The sequence below is a fragment of the Hoplias malabaricus genome, chromosome 16 (genome assembly GCF_029633855.1).
Source record: "Hoplias malabaricus isolate fHopMal1 chromosome 16, fHopMal1.hap1, whole genome shotgun sequence".
Classification (NCBI taxonomy): Eukaryota; Metazoa; Chordata; class Actinopteri; order Characiformes; family Erythrinidae; genus Hoplias; species Hoplias malabaricus.
The window spans coordinates 239,095-259,168 of record NC_089815.1 but is presented as its reverse complement, the minus strand read 5'-3'; the positions used below and the strand labels follow the sequence as shown (position 1 = coordinate 259,168).

General features: G+C 44.2%; 1 protein-coding gene across 2 annotated transcripts in view; it reads right to left on the bottom strand.

The window, feature by feature from the left end:
* Window positions 1-20,074, bottom strand: part of pcsk6 (proprotein convertase subtilisin/kexin type 6) — a 54,863-nt gene that overhangs the window by 5,426 nt on the left and 29,363 nt on the right. The window contains exons 12-19 of one of the 2 annotated variants that reach the window (XM_066647206.1): window positions 16,313-16,501; window positions 11,555-11,691; window positions 10,602-10,772; window positions 10,165-10,267; window positions 7,938-8,134; window positions 4,376-4,463; window positions 3,277-3,380; window positions 1,331-1,460 (exon numbers count right to left, since the gene is read on the bottom strand). In XM_066647206.1, the coding sequence (XP_066503303.1) occupies window positions 1,331-1,460; window positions 3,277-3,380; window positions 4,376-4,463; window positions 7,938-8,134; window positions 10,165-10,267; window positions 10,602-10,772; window positions 11,555-11,691; window positions 16,313-16,501 (1,119 nt within the window). Of the gene's footprint in view, window positions 1-1,330; window positions 1,461-3,276; window positions 3,381-4,375; window positions 4,464-7,937; window positions 8,135-8,280; window positions 8,396-10,164; window positions 10,268-10,601; window positions 10,773-11,554; window positions 11,692-16,312; window positions 16,502-20,074 lie in introns of those variants that run through there. The other variant, XM_066647207.1, reaches the window with a different exon arrangement.

Here is a 20,074-nt window from a genome sequence, read left to right as displayed (position 1 = left end):
GCTGCACCACTTTAGGGCCATTCTTAAGAGGTGGCCTTTTCTTTTAATTCTTTTATTTTTCAGCTGGCTGATGCAGAAAGTGTCTTGATAGTTAAACACACTGTTAGGAAACGAAATGCCATGTCTGTCAGAGTGAGGGGATTCCCACGGCTGTATGAAGTATTTGAATTGTGCGTTCTGGGCTTTGCTTTTAGGGAACACTGATGGATTAATGCAAAAAAGGACACAAATACTGAACAGAATACTGAATAACAAACATATAACAAATGGCATTAGATGGTAGTTAAGGCTTGCGTGTGGTTTTACACAGGCTTTTGTATTGTGTAGTGAAGATAGTGATATAAACACAATGGCATCTGTTAGAGATGTTGTCATCAGTTTCTTCTTCACTCAATTTAAACCCTGAATTTCTTTCTTTTGCTGTTTGCGTTTCCCCACTCCTTTTCCACCACCTCCCTCTGCTTTTCTTTTTAACTGTATGATCTCACTAATCAGTGAGACTGCAGTACAGCGGGCAACACACACCTCTAATTAGGCACAGATGCACCAAACCAGAGAGAAAGACAGCAAAAGAGACAGAGTAACAGCAACTTAGAGTTAAGACCACCGCGCACCCCAAAACTCCAGCCCCTAGTTTTTAATGAGGATATGAACACCAACACTGACACTGGATGTTTTGTCTTTGAGCAGTGTTTAGTTCCTCAATGTGTCACACTGCACCATCCAGGGTCTTAACTATGACTGCCTCCTCAAATTAACCTCAGATCCAGAGACCACAAACCACTGGCACATCTAATGTGGCTTGAAATGCAGTCATTATGAAGTGAATTTTCAAGATAAACAAAAACTGATCATTAGTCTCTCAGCTATTTATTACTAGCCTTTCTTCACCTTCCTTCAGCTTGAAAACAGCGAGATTGTGAAGTGATTTTTAGCTGATACCAAGTGAAAAAAATGATTACATGACGTTGAAAGTTTATACCAGAATTAAGAAATTGGACCAGACATTAGAAAGGCGTACAGACAAATAACTCGTCCTGGTGAAGTACAGCAACATGTATCTGCACCTGAAGCTTGTTTAATTTGGGTCTAAAAGCTGAGAAAGATGCTAAGGGCATTAGAAGTTTCCAATTAAACGTGTCACTTCTTAGAAACCACTAATAAAGCAACTCTCTGAAATCACTAAGCCGTGTTCATGACCATATCCATGGTTTCAAACTGATTCATGACTGACAGGATTTAACACACGAGCTAAACCACCTTTTCACGTTAGAAGGATATTTAAATCCACTCTGTGCTAAACTACTGCCTTCATTTGACAGACACTCACTTGCGGCACATCCACTTTGAAGGTCCTGCTCCTTCGCCCTCGTAGTACCCAGAAGAACATTTCTGGACGCAACTCCACTCCTGCAGCAGGAAGTCTGTGGCACATTGGATACAGTCCTCCATCCCAGGCCCTGTGTGGAATAAGGAGAAGTTCATACCTGATTTTTGTGTTTTAAAGCAGAGTCTATCATAGAAACATACAATTTTTGAGCAGCTTGCATGAACTACCTTGACATTTTTATTGGGTCCAATTAAGACAGTGTGTTAAATACGGTGTAAACTGTCCTTTGATTAAAACAGAAGAGGATCAACCAGTCCGATCATAACAAGCCGTGTCAGGGGGGTGATGCATCCCTTTAGCACTGAACACCAGTCCACAGAAAACCAGCATGGAGTCTTTATTTTAATCAGAGCTGAATATAAATGAAGACTTAAACATCACCAGACACTGTGCTCTATTTGGAAAATACTGTTGATGTAAGATATAAGAACTGGGTGTGTATATTATATCAATAAGAACAGCCTTATTATTATTTGTCTCTTTCTGAAGACTAGAGGTGGACGACAAGAAAGCTTTTTTATCCAAAGGGAAGAAAGGTCACAAAGCCCTTATAAACACAACAGTAAAACGTCTTTACAATCACACACACATACACACATCTGCCAATAAAGAGTCTAACATAACCTTCCCTTTGCAATCCTAGCCAGTGATGCAGGGAAGAGCTCTGGCTGAACTAATTAAGCCATACACTCACAGAGCGTCTTCTCGTGGGGCAGGCACACACTCAAACACACACACACTCTCTCTCTCTCTCTCACACACACACACACACACACACACACACACACACACACACACACACACACACACACACACACACGGATCTGGTTTAATCTGTCAGCGTATTCTCCTCAGTGCTGTGGGTCAATAACATCATCTGTGTCTAATGCATGGGCTCGTATAGTGAAATGCCTTGTGTCTCACTGACTCTCTAGGGCAGGCTAGCGTAATGACTTAAGCTAATTAGCTGGGCCAGGATGGGAACACGGGTCTCGGAACGGGTGGTGTCACAGTCCAACGCAATCAAAGCTGTTTGTTTTGGATCGTACAGCCCTTTCCACCACCTTCATCATAACCACAGGAAAAAGAGGAACAGCTCTTTTTCACTGCGACAATGAAGAGAATGAATTGCAGCAGATTTTCACAACTATAACTGGACCCAATGTTTTTAGATTGCATCACATCTCGTTCTTACGATCAGGTGCAAATGATTAAACCCAATGTCTTCTGCACCAGCGCAACGCACTCTGTCTCTATCTATTCATTATCTGTTATATTTTTGCTTCATTTTTATCAAAACCTTTCTTTATATAGCTGGTTTATGATTAATTCACAGTCAAGACCCATTACACACCATAGTCAAAGCAAGCACAGTTGCTATGCGACAGACGCAATGCTGTCTACCCTTCACTAACGAGCTCGCTAACAGATAAGGTAATCTGCATGTTGGTAAGTGCTTCACTTTATTCACAGTAAGGAGTGAGTGGCAGGTATCAGTCACATCCTTTTTGTAATTGATTACGTCACCCTAGACCCAGCAAAGGCCCTTCAGGCATCATTCGGCTTGCAGAAATAGAGCATGCCATAGGTATCCTCACAGCTGCTCAGCAAGCGCTGGACCATTGAGCATCGCTAATTTAAGGCGCATTACTTTAGCAACCTGTTCGTTGGAGTTTTTGAGATTTGTTCAGCGCTGCAGAGCACACTTTTCAACTCATGGCCAATTTCTATTTCGGAGGCATGTTTCATTTCATTAAATATGGATGCTACAGGTTATTACATGGCACACAGCACACAGAACCCGATGTCCAGTTTGTAGGAGGGACAGAAGTCAAGGGAACACATGAGAACAGATTCAAATAGAACAGAAATGAATGTAATGGGACCTGTGCAAATGGAACAGGCGATGTGGCAGGGGCTGCACTTCATTTCCTCCAGGTTAAAGAAGGTCCCGTTGGCACACTCTGGAACACAGGTCATTCCTGCTAAGCTACAGCAAGAAAAACAGAGAGAGAGAAAAAGGCGGAATCCTTAGAACTCACTGTTTAAGGAAGCTGATCATCTAAATGGCCACTGCCTGCTGCAGCTCTGTGAGTTAGTGGTTGAAAATGAAAGGCAAACTAAATCTGAGCTGCGTGAATGTGCTTTTACATCTCTTTCCTTCCATTAAACGGAGTGAGACAAGAGCTGCTAAAGAATCAAATTCAGATTCAAAGAATCCTAAAGGTCTCCGCAAACTACTTCTATGTTCTGACCTAGAACCTCTGAACCAGAAGGATAATGTGTTATAAGGTCCTGGAGGGCTCAGGATACAGGGCGTGTGGAGATTTGCAGCGTGTAAAGGGAATAAAGAAAGGGTTTTGCTTGTGGATGAAGCTTGAACTGTACAGGCAGTACAGGCTGCAGAAAAGAGAGCATACGTAATGAGAACCAGCAAGCTAGACACAGCTGTTAGCCACCACACTTCGGCTCAACTTACGGTCATGACCATTCAGAATCCACTGCACGTAAACACACAAACACACCCAAGAGCAAATATTACAGAGCTAGCTTTATATGACTAACAGACACTGCTCAGTTCTGCAGTCTAGCCACATGGCTCTGTAGGCCGATAGGTCCTACAAAACACCCATAAATTCCAAAAAGGTAAGATATATTAGCTGTTTAAAGGAAAACTGCATACAACATTTACTGTTACAGTTACAGTGTATACAAGCATTTGGTTTAATCTCATTTGCATGATGACACTACCTCTCTTTACAGATGTAAACTGGTAACTCACTCACTCATGTTGAGCAATCTGGAAATTCTGGAAATTTGTCACAAGGGGGAGCTTTGATAAACATTCCTTAAAAATGTTTAAATCACAAAAATCGTAGGAACCAATATCATAACCACCATCAAATACAGCATTCAATTATTTTGTGCCGTAAATAAAGCAGGAGTGAGATTTTCAATGACGTGGTCGGCAATAGTTTGTCTTACCTGAAGCCTTCGATGCAGGCTGTACATCTGTCAGAATCGCGCAGGCATTTCATGCAGTTCTCATGGCATTTCCCACAGTGTCTCTGAACTGGAGGCAGATGGTGGGACATTGCAGAAGGTATAAAGAGACACACAGAGAGAGAAAGAGAATGACAGAGAGTTAAAGGGGTGAAAAATCAGCCAGGTTTTCATGTCATCTAAAATTTCACACTGTAGACGCAAACACTGGGGAATGTGGATGCTGTGACAATTTGCCAGAAGTAAAAACCGCAGCCATTCAAACACTCGCTAAACTTGTTCTATCAACATCAGCCCGGTACACACCAGCTGTGTGTGCGCTTAGCAGCTGAAGCCAACATGAGCACACAGCGATAAAAAAGGGCAAGGTTTTCACTGCCTCTCTGCGTCAGAGCCCAGGAGTGAAAGATGTCCAGTCGTGCTGGGTTGTTGTGACAACAAGGCTGAACATCTGTCAACAACCCCCCCCCCCCCCCCCCAAAAAAAAGCCTACCTCCATAACACATTTGTATGCACAATGAACCAGAATGATCTAAAAGGCCCCAGATGTGTGCGCACACCTGTGCAAGTATGCAAGACGTTTTTTTCACTCGGTCTCCAGAGACAGCTCAGTTCAGCTCAGTTTGACACAGATGGTGAGCGTATGAAACAGTAGTGTTCGAAGGCTCAGGAACTGGTTAATAAATATATCACAACAGCAACAACAACAACCATAAACAACTCAAGGTCTACGTTTGCCTGCCAACAATACACACGGTTTCTGGATCAGGGTTCGAATAGCAGTAGGAAGGCTGCAAAAGGAACTTATAAAACATACTTACATTTTCATTCCTTTACAACTATTTTAAACACAACTGCACCACTGTGGGATTTTTAAACTCTTCCATATGGTCAAGTCTATTGATTATTAATGCTGTTCCTAAAGTACCATAAAGTCGTTATTGCATAATAGGGAGCACAGCCAACCCTCCGACCGATCAAACTCCATCTCCTCTTCAGCAGGGCTCACTGACAGAGTGATGCATTCAGATATTGGTGTAAACTGAACAATATAATGATGCTGACCTTTAACAGGCAATCAGCCGTCTGAGAAAAAATATATGAAACAATACATAAATATACAATGAAACCTCTGGCTTTGAGATACCTATCATCCTATTTCAGCTGTATAGAATATTATGATAGGGCTGGGCAATTAATCAAAAATTAATCATAATCGACATTCAAAACTTCTAATCACCATAATCTTGTCTATATCGATTATATTGACTATTTTTATTCTATGTCCCCACTGTGTGTTTGTGTACTGTCCCTTTAAGACCAAGCTACCAAGCTGTAATCACGTGATTCTGCCACATGGAAGCAAACTAAACGCAACCCTTATCCAGTTCAGGGGCGCGATGAGGCCAGAGCCTACCTGGAATCATTGGACGCAAGGCAGGAACACACCCTGGAGGGGGCGCCAGTCCTTCACAGGGCAACACACACTCACACCTAACAACGTGTGTTTTTGAACTGTGGGAGGAAACCAGAGCACACGGAGGAAACCCACGCAGACACAGAGAGAACACACCCCACTCCTCACAGACAGTCACCCGAAGGAAACCCACGCAGACACAGAGAAAACACACCCCACTCCTCACAGACAGTCACCCGAAGGAAACCCACGCAGACACAGAGAAAACACACCCCACTCCTCACAGACAGTCACCCGGAGGAAACCCACGCAGACATAGGGAGAACACACCACACTCCTCACAGACAGTCACCCGGAGGAAACCCACGCAGACACAAAGAAAACACACCACACTCCTCACAGACAGTCACCCGGAGGAAACCCATGCAGACACAGGGAGAACACACCACACTCCTCACAGACAGTCACCCAAAGGAAACCCACGCAGACACAGAGAGAACACACCACACTCCTCACAGACAGTCACCCGGAGGAAACCTACGCAGACACAGGGAGAACACACCACACTACTCACAGACAGTCACCCGGAGGAAACCCACACAGACACAGAGAGAACACACCACACTCCTCACAGACAGCCACCCAGAGGAAACCCACACAGACACAGAGAGAACACACCACACTCCTCACAGACAGTCACCCGGAGGAAACCCACGCAGACACAAAGAAAACACACCACACTCCTCACAGACAGTCACCCGGAGGAAACCCATGCAGACACAGGGAGAACACACCACACTCCTCACAGACAGTCACCCGAAGGAAACGCACGCAGACACAGAGAGAACACACCACACTCCTCACAGACAAGTCACCCGGAGGAAACCCACGCAGACATAGGGAAAACACACCACACTCCTCACAGACAGTCACCCGGAGGAAACCCACGCAGACACAAAGAAAACACACCACACTCCTCACAGACAGTCACCCGGAGGAAACCCATGCAGACACAGGGAGAACACACCACACTCCTCACAGACAGTCACCCGAAGGAAACCCACGCAGACACAGAGAGAACACACCACACTCCTCACAGACAGTCACCCGGAGGAAACCTACGCAGACACAGGGAGAACACACCACACTACTCACAGACAGTCACCCGGAGGAAACCCACACAGACACAGAGAGAACACACCACACTCCTCACAGACAGTCACCCGGAGGAAACCCACGCAGACACAGGGAGAACACACCACACTCCTCACAGACAGTCACCCGGAGGAAACCCACGCAGACACAGAGAGAACACACCACACTCCTCATAGACAGTCACCCGGAGGAATCCCACGCAGACACAGAGAGAACACACCACACTCCTCATAGACAGTCACCCGGAGGAAACCCATGCAGACACAGGGAGAACACACCACACTCCTCACAGACAGTCACCCGAAGGAAACCCACGCAGACACAGAGAGAACACACCACACTCCTCACAGACAGTCACCCGGAGGAAACCCACACAGACACAGAGAGAACACACCACACTCCTCACAGACAGTCACCCAGAGGAAACCCACACAGACACAGAGAGAACACACCACACTCCTCACAGACAGTCACCCGAAGGAAACCCACACAGACACAGAGAGAACACACCACACTCCTCACAGACAGTCACCCGAAGGAAACCCACGCAGACACAGAGAGAACACACCACACTCCTCACAGGCAGTCACCCGGAGGAAACCTACGCAGACACAGGGAGAACACACCACACTACTCACAGACAGTCACCCGGAGGAAACCCACGCAGACATAGGGAGAACACACCACACTCCTCACAGACAGTCACCCGGAGGAAACCCATGCAGACACAGGGAGAACACACCACACTCCTCACAGACAGTCACCCGAAGGAAACCCATGCAGACACAGAGAGAACACACCACACTCCTCACAGACAGTCACCCGGAGGAAACCCACGCAGACACAGAGAGAACACACCACACTCCTCACAGACAGTCACCCGGAGCGGGACTCGAATCCACAGAGACACTACCACCGTGTCACCCTTGTCCAGCACTATATTATGATAATTGTCTTGTATGTGTTTCTCACCATCCTCAGTGAAGTAGCCGGTGGGACATGTCTCTATGCAAGTGTTGTTTTCTGTGTAGAAGTAGAGACCTCTCCGGCAGGAACGGCACTCAGTGGAACCGCGTCCAACACAGGTCTCACAGCCTCTGTGACATCTCCTACACCTCCGAGCCTCAACATCCTCAAAATAACCCAACGGACAATGGCTAACACATGTCCTGTTGAAAGAGAAGAGAAGAGAATTGAAGAGAAGAGAGGAGAACAGAAGAGGAATAAATTCAATGGAAAGAAGAAAATTTAGTCAGCAATGCAAATAACTTTCTGAAACTTTGGACAACTCATTACTGCCAATCAGTCAGACATACTCTCAACTCAAAACAGCATGGAGCTCTATATGCATCTGCCTTCTATTAGTCCGACCTCCTCTAAAGCAGACGACTGAGCAGACTGCTGCTTACAAAGAACTCCTGGATGAATCACTTATGCAAAGAGACAAAATAATGAAAGATAGGGCTGGACAAGAATTCAGTATCAATATATATATATATTGCAATCTAAAAGGTTTCAATAACAATGCTATGCCTTGTATACACATTTTCAATATTTCAATAAACATTATTTACAGCATCTCTCACTGACTGACGCTCATTACAGGGAGCTATCATCAGTTTATTGCACTCAACTGTTCGTATCGATATCGGAATTATATCGTAGTATCGACCGAAATAAAGAAATATATTGTGATATCAATTTTGTCAGAGGGCGGCACGGTGGCGCAGCAGGTAGGTGTCGCAGTCACACAGATCCAGGGACCTGGAGGTTGTGGGTTCGATTCCCACTCCGGGTGACTGTCTGTGAGGAGTGTGGTGTGTTCTCTCTGTGTCTGCGTGGGTTTCCTCCAGGTGACTGTCTGTGAGGAGTGTGGTGTGTTCTCTCTGTGTCTGCGTGGGTTTCCTCCGGGTGACTGTCTGTGAGGAGTGTGGTGTGTTCTCTCTGTGTCTGTGTGGGTTTCCTCCGGGTGACTGTCTGTGAGGAGTGTGGTGTGTTCTCTCTGTGTCTGCGTGGGTTTCCTCCGGGTGCTCCGGTTTCCTCCCACGCTCCAAAAACACACGTTGGTAGGTGGATTGGCGACTCAAAAGTGTAGGCTCTGGACCCACCGCGACCCTGAACTGGATAAGGGTTACAGATAATGAATGAATGAAAGAATGATTTTGTGTGTTTGCTCCAGCTCTAGTTTCTGAAAGTTGTGGAGCTGAAATGCATTTTACAAAAGCCATGCGATGAAACATCTTAACGACTGTCAGACACCTAAAAGGTGTTATATTACTGATTTTCATTTTAAGAACATCCACATTAATATCCAATACTCATTTTAGAAGATGTATAATACACCCCTTTTCAAAGCCCTTGTTAATGATCTGCACTCTGAAAATAGCAGTGCAAGAAGACAAAAGTCTTTTCTTAACACCCACTGTATTCCAGAACTGAGATGAATGATTTGTATTTGAAAATGTAAGCGTTGCTCCTGAAATAAAAGATGAACATTTAATATTAGTGACAGCGCTTATTTTTAAAGTATACACCAGAGTGAAGAGTAACATCTTTGCTCTCATACAAAGTAAGGTAGTTTTCACACTGGTTTCTTGTGCTGACATGAAAAAATACAACAATAACAGCCCCTTAACTGAGATTTGCCTTGAAGCTGAGATGGTGGGTAAAGAGCCAGAGGAAAAATGATTCTAGTTAGTGATTAAGCCTGGTCTTTTTTTTCCAAGATGTTATTCTGTAGATGTAAGTAACTACACAATCACCTGGGAACATCAGACAGTTGAACAGACAACTCAACAGTAGAGATCACACTGTGGTAAAATTAAAAAACACAGGTTTCCTCTGTCCAGTGTGTTTCTGTTTTTCCTCTTGGGTTTTTTTTCCCACTTGGTCATTGAAGGCTTTACATTTAATATTTTCTTCCTAGATCCTTTCACGTTCAAAGCTTCAGGACACAGGTGGTTTTTAGCTGTAACTAGTTGCTCCAGGTACGGTTTCTGCTTTGCCCTAGGTGTGAATTTTGGGGTGGGATCAACACTGAAATATTTGCATTCAACACCCCATAATCCACCACAGTCAGGCTTTAATAGAGAAACACTTCCTAGTTACATAACGTTAGCGCTAAAAATAGATAAACAATAACTTAGAGGGCAGAGTTCACCAATTTTAAGCATCAAATGAAGCATTTTATCAGCTCTACCTTTCAGTCTTCAGGTTCCCCAGACTGAAGTGGATACAGTTTAAGCAGTGGTCAGCATCTGGCCCATCACAGCCCTGATCACCACACTCAGGGTGGCATGGCCCTGAAACAAGCAAAAGAGATGATGCTGATACACGCTTCTCTGAACATCATCGTCCAATACTGCTCTGTAACAAGATTAAAAATATTACAATATACTACTGAAGTTACTTTACTGCATTTCGGATAACACCCAGAGTCAGCTTAATAGCTGCGTCATAACAAGAAGACCTGTAGCTACTTTAAGTTGCCATAACTGTGCAGAAAGGATATTTCCACTCCTGCTGTTATTCGCCTGATCTCTGAAGTGTCACACAGAAACATAAACAGCCCCTCCTCAGTCAAAATGTGCCTTGTATTCACAGGCTACTCATATTCATCTGCTGAACTAACTGTACCACTGTACTCCTCTTCTTCCTCCTCATCCTGCTGAGGGGTCACTGTGGAGGGTTCAGTACCCTTCTCGCTGGGGATCTCCAGCATCCTTGAGCGAGAGTGCTGAGATCCTTGAGACTGATATGGATGCTCTGCTGTCCCATAGAGAATCAGTGTCCACTCCTTCAGCTTACCTGAGGGAAGAGGGAGAGATAGGGAGGGATTCAGAGAATGTATGTGTGTGTGTGTGTGTGTGTGTGTGTGTGTGAAAACATGAGGAACATCCAGTATTTGAGAGCTAATATAAGAAAACAAGCAAGAAACCACAACAGAAGTCAGGAGACAGAAAGAGAGAGTGCAGAACAGATACAATCAAACCCAAACACAAATAACCTTGAGAAAAATCAAGGGATGTACACAGAAGAAAAAGTGTGTGCGAGAAGGTTAATTATATAATATAATCTGATGAATAAATATAAACACTAATCTCCTTAGATGAAAGCAATCAGAAAGATTATCAGCCCCAAGAGCCAGTTTATTAGGAAGTTTTCTCCATGATTCTCATGCAGAGACGAAATAATCACTGGGTAAGGCCTTCTTCACTGTTAAGTCGCCCTGTTCGATGCATGGCACGTTTTCATAAACCTACTTCATATGCACGTATTGTCAATAGCCCAATAAAGCTGAAGGTGACAGACTTTGTAATCCGACAGTTTTGAAAGCTACATTTTGAAATGCATCACCAATTTCCCAAACTCTGTGACTGGAAAAGCTACACAGGCTCCACAGCTGAACAGAGGAAGCTTTTACCAGATGCAGAGCCTTGATCCAAAAAGCTAAATTACCCACAATGGCTTAGGAGCTTCTCATGAAAAGGAGTCTCTCGTGACGATGGTTAAAAGAGGCAAAAAGGAAGGCATTTAAACACTCTCTCATCACTTTCCCCTGGTACAACTTAAAGCCCTGTAGTTCTTACCCAGAACCTCGGGGTTGCGGAGCTGCGAGACGGAGTCAGATATCTCCAGGGTCCACGTGCCCTCTGCTTTTTCGCCCCAGCAGTGCACTGTCATGAACTCCCAGTTCCTGAAGCCTTCGTTGGAATTATCAAACAACCTGTGAGACCACCAAGGGAACATCACAAACATTAGCACATCCTTCTGGGTCTGAGTGGAACGAAACAACAAGGCAAAACTATTTGTGTATTTATTACTTTTCCTAAGTGGGAACGGCTCCCTGACCTGTCAATCACAGGCCTGAGCTCAGAGGCAACTAATGCACTGTGCAAAAACAGGCAGGATAGGAAAGTAAGGAAGTAAAACCGTCTGTTGTGTTTTATTTATTTATTTATTTTCTAAATCCACATGAAGATCGCATTGTGATCCACACTGTGGATTCCAGTGTTAATTTAGGAGTCTTTAAAGGGGTAAGGCTTGGAGAGCTACGTCATGTTGCTCTGCAGTTGCTGTATAATGGCACTGTGTCATGAATTCAATTCATGAATACAACCTTAAATCATGAAAAATCTCAGGGTTCTAATCTCAAAAGAGCTCCTAAATGCCCTAAAAGCCTAGAGCAGACATTCACAATGAGCTCAGCACACAGTTAGATCATTAGATAATTACATTTTCCATGCTGTAAACATGCACACCACCTTCCTCCAATGATGCTTTAGTAAACTGCAGAGCAAGGTTTACCCTTTCATTTGCTTTTTAATTTGGGGGAGAGGGGGTGCTTCTTATGACGGGTTCAGAATACACGGATTTAGCCCGATTTTGTCGTATCTGTGTCGGAACCGAATATGACTAGTGTGACCAGACGTCCTCTTTTACCCGGACATGTCCTCTTTTTTAGACCTAAAAAAATGTCCGGGTGGAATTTCACAAACGTCTGGGATGTTGTTTTTCTAGAGCTTACATAGAACTTCCAGAAGTTTCGTTCACAAACTAGTCCTCCTCTACTCCGATTGGTTCACTTGAGTGAGAAGGGGGCGTGGTGAAGGAGCCTAAAATCTTCTGATTGGACGGTCTGACTGTAGAGCTACCGTTATTGGTCGATAACCTTCTCTGTGAACATTTAATTGGTCAGTCTGCACGTCAGTAGTCCTTGTTTACGTCAGGCAAAGCTTCTGTACCCACCCTCATCTCGAGCAGCTATGCCGAAAAAGAAATGTAAGTTCTCGGATGAATTAAAAAAGAAATTCCCATGTTTTCCTATGTGTAGAAAATAAAGGTGTAAAGGACCCAAAAGCTCATCACCCCCCCCCCCCTCTCCCCGAGCCGAGACGTGTCCTCTTTTTCACCATCTCAGATCTGGTCACCCTAGAATATGAGCGTCTGGGATGAGTAACAGTCGTGTAGTGTGACACAATCAAAAATCAGTGAAGTGGTGTCTGGGACGCCCCACGACTCCATGATAAAAAGTCCAGCATGTTACATGTTTTTTTTAGATCTTTTGGCCCAGTCTGACTCCTACGACATGTTCCTTGACGATGACCAATGGGACGACAGGTGTCAGGTGGAAAAACGAAACTGAGGAAATTACCCTAAGTTCTATTTGCAAAAAAGACATAGTGACATAGTGTCTTCTTCTAAACGCACAGGAACAGGTCCACAATCGTTTGTTTCGTCTTTTTATTTTCGGAACACGTCTGCAACACGTTCTCGACCCGCCTCCGAACCTCTGAACTCATGCAATGACGCGAACGAAGAATGGTCTCTGTCAAACGGGTAGCGCTGCCAGTCTACCAAGCAAGACAGAGCACAAATTATTAGCACTAATCTGACATCGCGAACGTCGTGAAAGACAAAAACACTGTGTAGTCTGATCCCGGCATTAGTATTATCTAAATGTAGTGGCACATAATTACCAATAATCATTTTAATGAACAGTACATTCTTTACATTTTTATTTATTTATTTTGAGCAAAGCTTTCACTGAATCGGGGGATGGAAAAGGAGGGGAAACTAGTAAGAACAATACTTCTGTTTAAGCCAGCAATTTCCATTTACTCCGCTCTGTTGGGGAAAGCAGTGATAATCCTGCAGGTTTTGCATTCAGATCGCGGCACCACTGTGCATTAGGACGATCACAAATCCAGGATGGATGGGGTTTGCTAATACACAGCATCATTAGTTCTCACCGTCTATATCCGCTCAGGAAACCCGGATCCTCCACAAGCTTTGGGCTCATCACAACCTCCCACCCCCCCACTGAAAGAATGCAGATGAGAAGCCTCGTGGTGCTCGTGGGGTTGCAGTACTCGCTTTGAACTTGGTACACTTAGATCAGAGCGAAGCATTTCTGGGGCTAACAAGTCATTTGAAAAAGGCCTGCAGCTTCTTAAACCTGTTTTCAGCTGTTCACAAGACAATCCTTTTGGCTCTTCCAGCAGGCCACACATACAAGGGCATACACACACACACACACACACACATAAACACACAATAGTATGTTTAATACTGTTTAAAAATCCATAGGTCAGTCTTAAATATTTGATAGCACTGAAATATTAGAGTGAAAATATGAGCCGAGTCTGTGATGAAAGCATTAAACGGAATAAAACAATGAAAAAGGAAAGTCAGCCATTTGAACTAGAGCACTGCCCCCACCCTCCTCACCCCATCCGCCCACCCTAACATAATGCAAATGCTTTTGCAGACGAAGTGCAGATGTCTCATGAAGAATGCTCTATCGACAAGCCGGGGCTGTACATAGGAGCATTAGGCCAGGCTCAGGGGCGAGAGAAAGCTAAAAGAACGATCACCAAACACTAATAAATACACTACAAATGCAGGGAGCCCCATTAGCCTGTCATCTCCCGTCACGTCTGTAATGGCTAAAGCAAGCCTTTCAGGGGAGGTAATTGTGTAGAGGAGAAATTCGACAGGTCTCCCTGTTCCTGTGCGGGAAATAATGACTGAAAGTGTCACAACAAAAAAGCACTGTGAGGAGATATATCAGGACAGCAGGACGCTGAGGCAGGCTTTTGAAGCTAACTAGCATTGTTACGATCAACAGGAAGGCAAAGACACAGCAGCATTTTTTCATTTCTTCAGGCAACAGTGTTTGAAGTGGGAGCCGCAAGATTTCCCCTGATAAACAAAGGAGGAAAAGATCTAGAGACGAAATCTGAAATCCTTAGGTTTGTGAGAGAGTGAGTGAGAGAGAGTGAGTGAGTGAGTGAGTGAGTGATAAAGAGAAGGTGTGCGTGTTTTATTCATGAAGGGCTGCCAGAATAACAATCAGTGTCCCTCAAAGCTTATAAAAGTATCCGGTGCCGTCTTAAGAGACTACCAAGTTAAGAAAGAAGGCAGGAGATCATCGGGAGGACTGAGCAGGAGATCAAAACTGCGTGTGTGTGAGTGTGTGAGTGACAGGGATATGCTCCACATCTGACAGGAGCTACAGCAGCCAGATCAGACTCAGATTTAAGCCTGTGCAGACTCTTCTGGAATATATTGATTTTAGGGGAAAGGACTGGAGTGTGCGAGCACATGACACTCTAAGCCATGACTTCATGGCGGCATGTCTAGGTGACACATGGCTCTAAAGGACTGTTTATAAGAGCCTACAAATATCTCTCTCAGTATGTCACAGTTAGGTACAAACACTTTAAGCCCAAAAGTTTGACTCCTGGTTTTTTCATAAATGAAGTCAACAGTTACAGCTCCTACACTTTACACTAAATACGTGCACATATCGCTGTGAGGATTCTATGACATTCAGCCACAGGTATATCTCTTATTGATATTGGACAATTGGCTCTGGATCACAAATGATACAACAACTCATCCTAAAAGCTCCATCACTCCAGAGACTGCAGGGGTGTGCTCAAAAGCCCCTCTAACCAATGCTTGCCCACTCAATGTCTCTGTCAATGAAGGTCCACTGTTTAATCCGTAATAAGAAAAGGTTCCTACAAACATTTGGACAAATGATGAACACAGCTCCAGGGTCCTGGAGGTTCTGGGTTCGAGTCCCACTCCGGGTGACTGTCTGTGAGGAGTGTGGTGTGTTCTCTCTGTGTCTGTGTGGGTTTCCTCCGGGTGACTGTCTGTGAGGAGTGTGGTGTGTTCTCCCTGTGTCTGCGTGGGTTTCCTCCGGGTGACTGTCTGTGAGGAGTGTGGTGTGTTCTCTCTGTGTCTGTGTGGGTTTCCTCCGGGTGACTGTCTGTGAGGAGTGTGGTGTGTTCTCTCTGTGTCTGCGTGAGTTTCCTCCGGGTGACTGTCTGTGAGGAGTGTGGTGTGTTCTCTCTGTGTCTGTGTGGGTTTCCTCCGGGTGACTGTCTGTGAGGAGTGTGGTGTGTTCTCTCTGTGTCTGCGTGAGTTTCCTCCGGGTGACTGTCTGTGAGGAGTGTGGTGTGTTCTCTCTGTGTCTGCGTGGGTTTCCTCCGGGTGCTCTGGTTTCCTCCCACGCTTCAGAAACACACGTTGGTAGGTGGATTGGCGACTCAAAAGTGTCCGTAGGTTTGAGTGTGTGAGTGAATGTGAGAGTGTGTGGTGTTCCCGCCTTGCGCACCAACAGAAATGCTCCAAAATTACTTGGAATAAAATATTTTGCATTTACTTCTGTGGACAGCGAAGAAATGTAATCAGAATGTTAAAATGTTGCCATCATTTCGCTGCTTGTTTTATTGAGCTTAGGGTGAGAAATAATAGTTTTTGCTACGTCCAGTGCTATGTACAGTATGTGTGTGTGTGTGTGTGTGTGTGTGTGTGTGTAATGTGTAGTTCACCTTTTGGCCAGCAGCTGGGAACGTGTCCCAGACGGTGATATGAGGCTGATCTCTAGGTCTCCTCTGCGGGGGTGAACTATGAGCACTCGCACCACCACATGCTCCAGAAAGACCACCTGCTGTTCAGGCTGCTCGCTGCAACCTGTGCTGCTGATGCTAGCGTTTAGCTTCTGGTCCGGCCGGATGTACCTGCAGCAAGACAGCAACACAACAGCAATGAGAAGCTCTACTAGCTTTTATGGGGAAAAAAAAAGCTTATTATTGAATTCTGCAGTGTCTGTCTCTTACTGAGTCAATAAACTCATATAAATGATCAATTTGAACTAGAAAAAACACTTGAGCAAGTTTCAGAATATCTGATATCCTCAAATAGCTTGCTTTCAGTGATTATAGCACAAGTAAGTATTATACCTTAGATTTGTGCCTCTAACTTTTAAGTTAAAGATTAAAAAGTGCAACAGATTTCTCTCAGCAGCCGGTGAAGTTTAGCCCTGTAAATAGGGAAAAGATAGCAATTACCAGTGGAAGAAGAAAGAGGGCCATTTAAATGTAACCTCAGGCTTATTAGCCCAGAAAAACACAAAACAACAACAAAAAAAGAGCAAAGACCATAAACCCACATTTGCATCTCCATGTGGGTGTTTTTTGCAGCTCATTAAGTTCAATTTGTGTTCATCTGCTTGTGTCATCTGCTTGGTCAGTTTGTGTGAATTTTAGGGGCTCTTTGGAGCTCAGACTCTTCTTTCCGTGGAGCAGTATCATATTAATGGCCTTATATCATAAATAAGGACAAGCGTTTTTATGACTATGTGGATGAACAACAGAGCACAGATGGAAGCAGAGTGAGTCAATTGAGGCTTGGATCCTTATTTTCATCGCAATTCAGATCCAGGCATCATCCAGATCTCTGTGGGTGAGCTTTATGAACACACAGACTTCTCTGTCCTCTCAAAACTGACACCAAGTGCTTAAGTGGTTTCAAGAAAACGGGCTACTCACTTGACTTCTATGTACTTGCTTATGACAAGACACTTGAGAAGTACCCGGCAAGAGAGAAGGTAGCAAAAGGCCATCTCTGTGGAGACTAAATATTTTGGTTGGCTCGGTTGGATCACATCAGAGACGTAGTGTAACAGGTAACGTGAGGAGCTGGAGACAGGTCTGTTTAGACATTTCACAGGTGATGTCCAGACTTCTGAAAATGTTCAGATACAAAACTAAAACGAAGCCTGGTTCAAAGCCGAGATCAAAGGTAGAATTAACAGGGTTTCAAAGTGCGATGTGCTATATTCATCCTGTTTCTAGTGCTACACTCCTAACTGTGACATGGAACCGGCCTGAGCTGAACTCGGGGCTCGTGGAGGCTTTAGAGCTTCGATAGCTGGATTATAGGCAGCTAGATGAGATTTCCCTGTTTCACAGCGACCTTTCTGGTGAAACGTATACATTGCGGTGGTGACGGTGCGACAGCCTTAATCAAAGGTGATGTTTTGTGAGGGGTATTCAATACTAGGAAGAGAAATATCCATCCGAATAATTCAACCAAAAAGATTATACGGCACAAAAGAAGTGATTAAATCTGTTAGAAATTCGATACAATGTTCTGAATGAATCTGCATCACACTGTACAAACCAGTACAAATCGTTGTGAAGTCACTAGTGGAAAACAAACAACAATTCTTGTCAAAAAATCATGCCCCATATCTAATCAATTCCCTCTTCTTTCCTTTTGCTTACACCATGAAGACGTTCCATTTATCACCACTTCACAGGACTTTCACAGGACAGAATGGAGCTGATGGAAAATCAATAGGTGTCTGTTCCAGCCTAATGAGATTCAAAGTGTGGCCTGAGATGAGCTCCTGGCGCAGCCTAACAGCCTCTCACTTGCCACGCCACCGCTATAAATAAAAGCCCAATCATCGATCAATAACAGTGGCAGCAGCAATGATGCAAACAGCTGTAAAGCTGCGCTGAAAAAGGTGATGGGACATACTTTACAGATGTTTCTGAGACAGATAGCAGGTGTAAGGGATTACAAAAGAGACAGCCTTTGTTTTGTAACAGCAGATTTCAGTTAATAAGGTTGTTTTTTTGTAGTTTTGTAGTAAGCCAAATACGGTCAGTTAATGAATAGATGGCTCGGACGGCAGGATCAAGTAAAGAGAAAGTAAAGAGAGTCTGGTATGTTTAGCAAGAATTAGAACTAGAACTAGAAAAAGGGAATTAGTTCATTTCATCCTCGGTGTAGAAACAAACAGAAGTGTAATCCAATTTATGTCCCAGTTTTTTAAAGTTCATCAATGACCCCAGATAAACCTACAGTCAGTTCATGAGGCCTACTTCCACCGTCTGTATCTGAAATCCCTAATGCATTACAGCCTTCTTCAAACCATAAAGTGACTGATCGGCGACTGGCAAACATAATACCGGGAAAGGCAGTGAAGGAATCAAATTTTACCCAATTTCACACATCCTTCTCGAGTGTACTATGCAAAAAAGTAAAGGGAAAAATATTCAATCTGAAGCTATATTGAAAGCCTACATCATTACTAACTTGAAAAGTCGATTCCGGCACTGAATCAAAAGAGAAAAGCAAGAGCTCTCAGAAATAGGATCGTTCTGAAAAAGCACGCCAGTCAATCACCGAGTGAAACAGGAACAAGAACTTCTCGAGATCATGAATAAAGAATGAATAAATGCATAGGGAAATGTCTACAGCTTTGTTAAGGAATAAACTTTGTGTTCATTTAAAACCAGTATTTTGCTTATTTAATCATTTTAAGAAACACACTAACACTTCACAGTATACGACTAGACTCACTAATTGTGCCCTTATGTGTTTGGAGCTCGCTCTACAACGCCACAAAACAAGAAAAGGCCTTTGTTCGGTGTTCCACTGAGGACAGTCAGCTGACCCAGACACAGAGCCAAAATGCAATCAATAGTGCCCGCATTTACAATTGATTCCATCAGCAGACATTTCAAATATGGGTGGACATACTTGCATACTTAAAAAGAAAATGGCCTGAGAACTGCTCTTAGGAGAAGCGGTCGTACAAATGATACAATCATTTAGTCTTAGGATTTGAAGTCCCTCCTATAATAGACTCTAAGAATATCCACATAGACGCTTTATATTACATGCAATAACACAGATGGTGTTAATGTCATCTCCTGCACTCTGTATTCAACACAGGGATATGTAAATATTCTCCTCCTCATTAACCACACGGCAGCTTCAGATACAGTATACAAAATACTCCGTTTCTGTCCTATAGTATTACAGAAGCTGCTTTAATTCAGGTCTTATCCTTTAAACAGAAAAAATACATCACCCCAGGAAAACATAAAGATGCAACTCCCCAGGGACTCACAGTGTGACACAAAGATCAGAACTCTGCCCACTTCTTTTTGGTCAAATATTATATATCCAGGTGACTGTCTGTGAGGAGTGTTGTGTGTTCTCTCTGTGTCTGCGTGGGTTTCCTCCGGGTGACTGTCTGTGAGGAGTGTGGTGTGTTGCCCCTGTGTCTGTGTGGGTTTCCTCCGGGTGACTGTCTGTGAGGAGTGTGGTGTGTTCTCCCTGTGTCTGCGTGGGTTTCCTCCGGGTGACTGTCTGTGAGGAGTGTGGTGTGTTCTCCCTGTGTATGCGTGGGTTTCCTCCGGGTGACTGTCTGTGAGGAGTGTGGTGTGTTCTCCCTGTGTCTGCGTGGGTTTCCTCCGGGTGACTGTCTGTGAGGAGTGTGGTGTGTTCTCCCT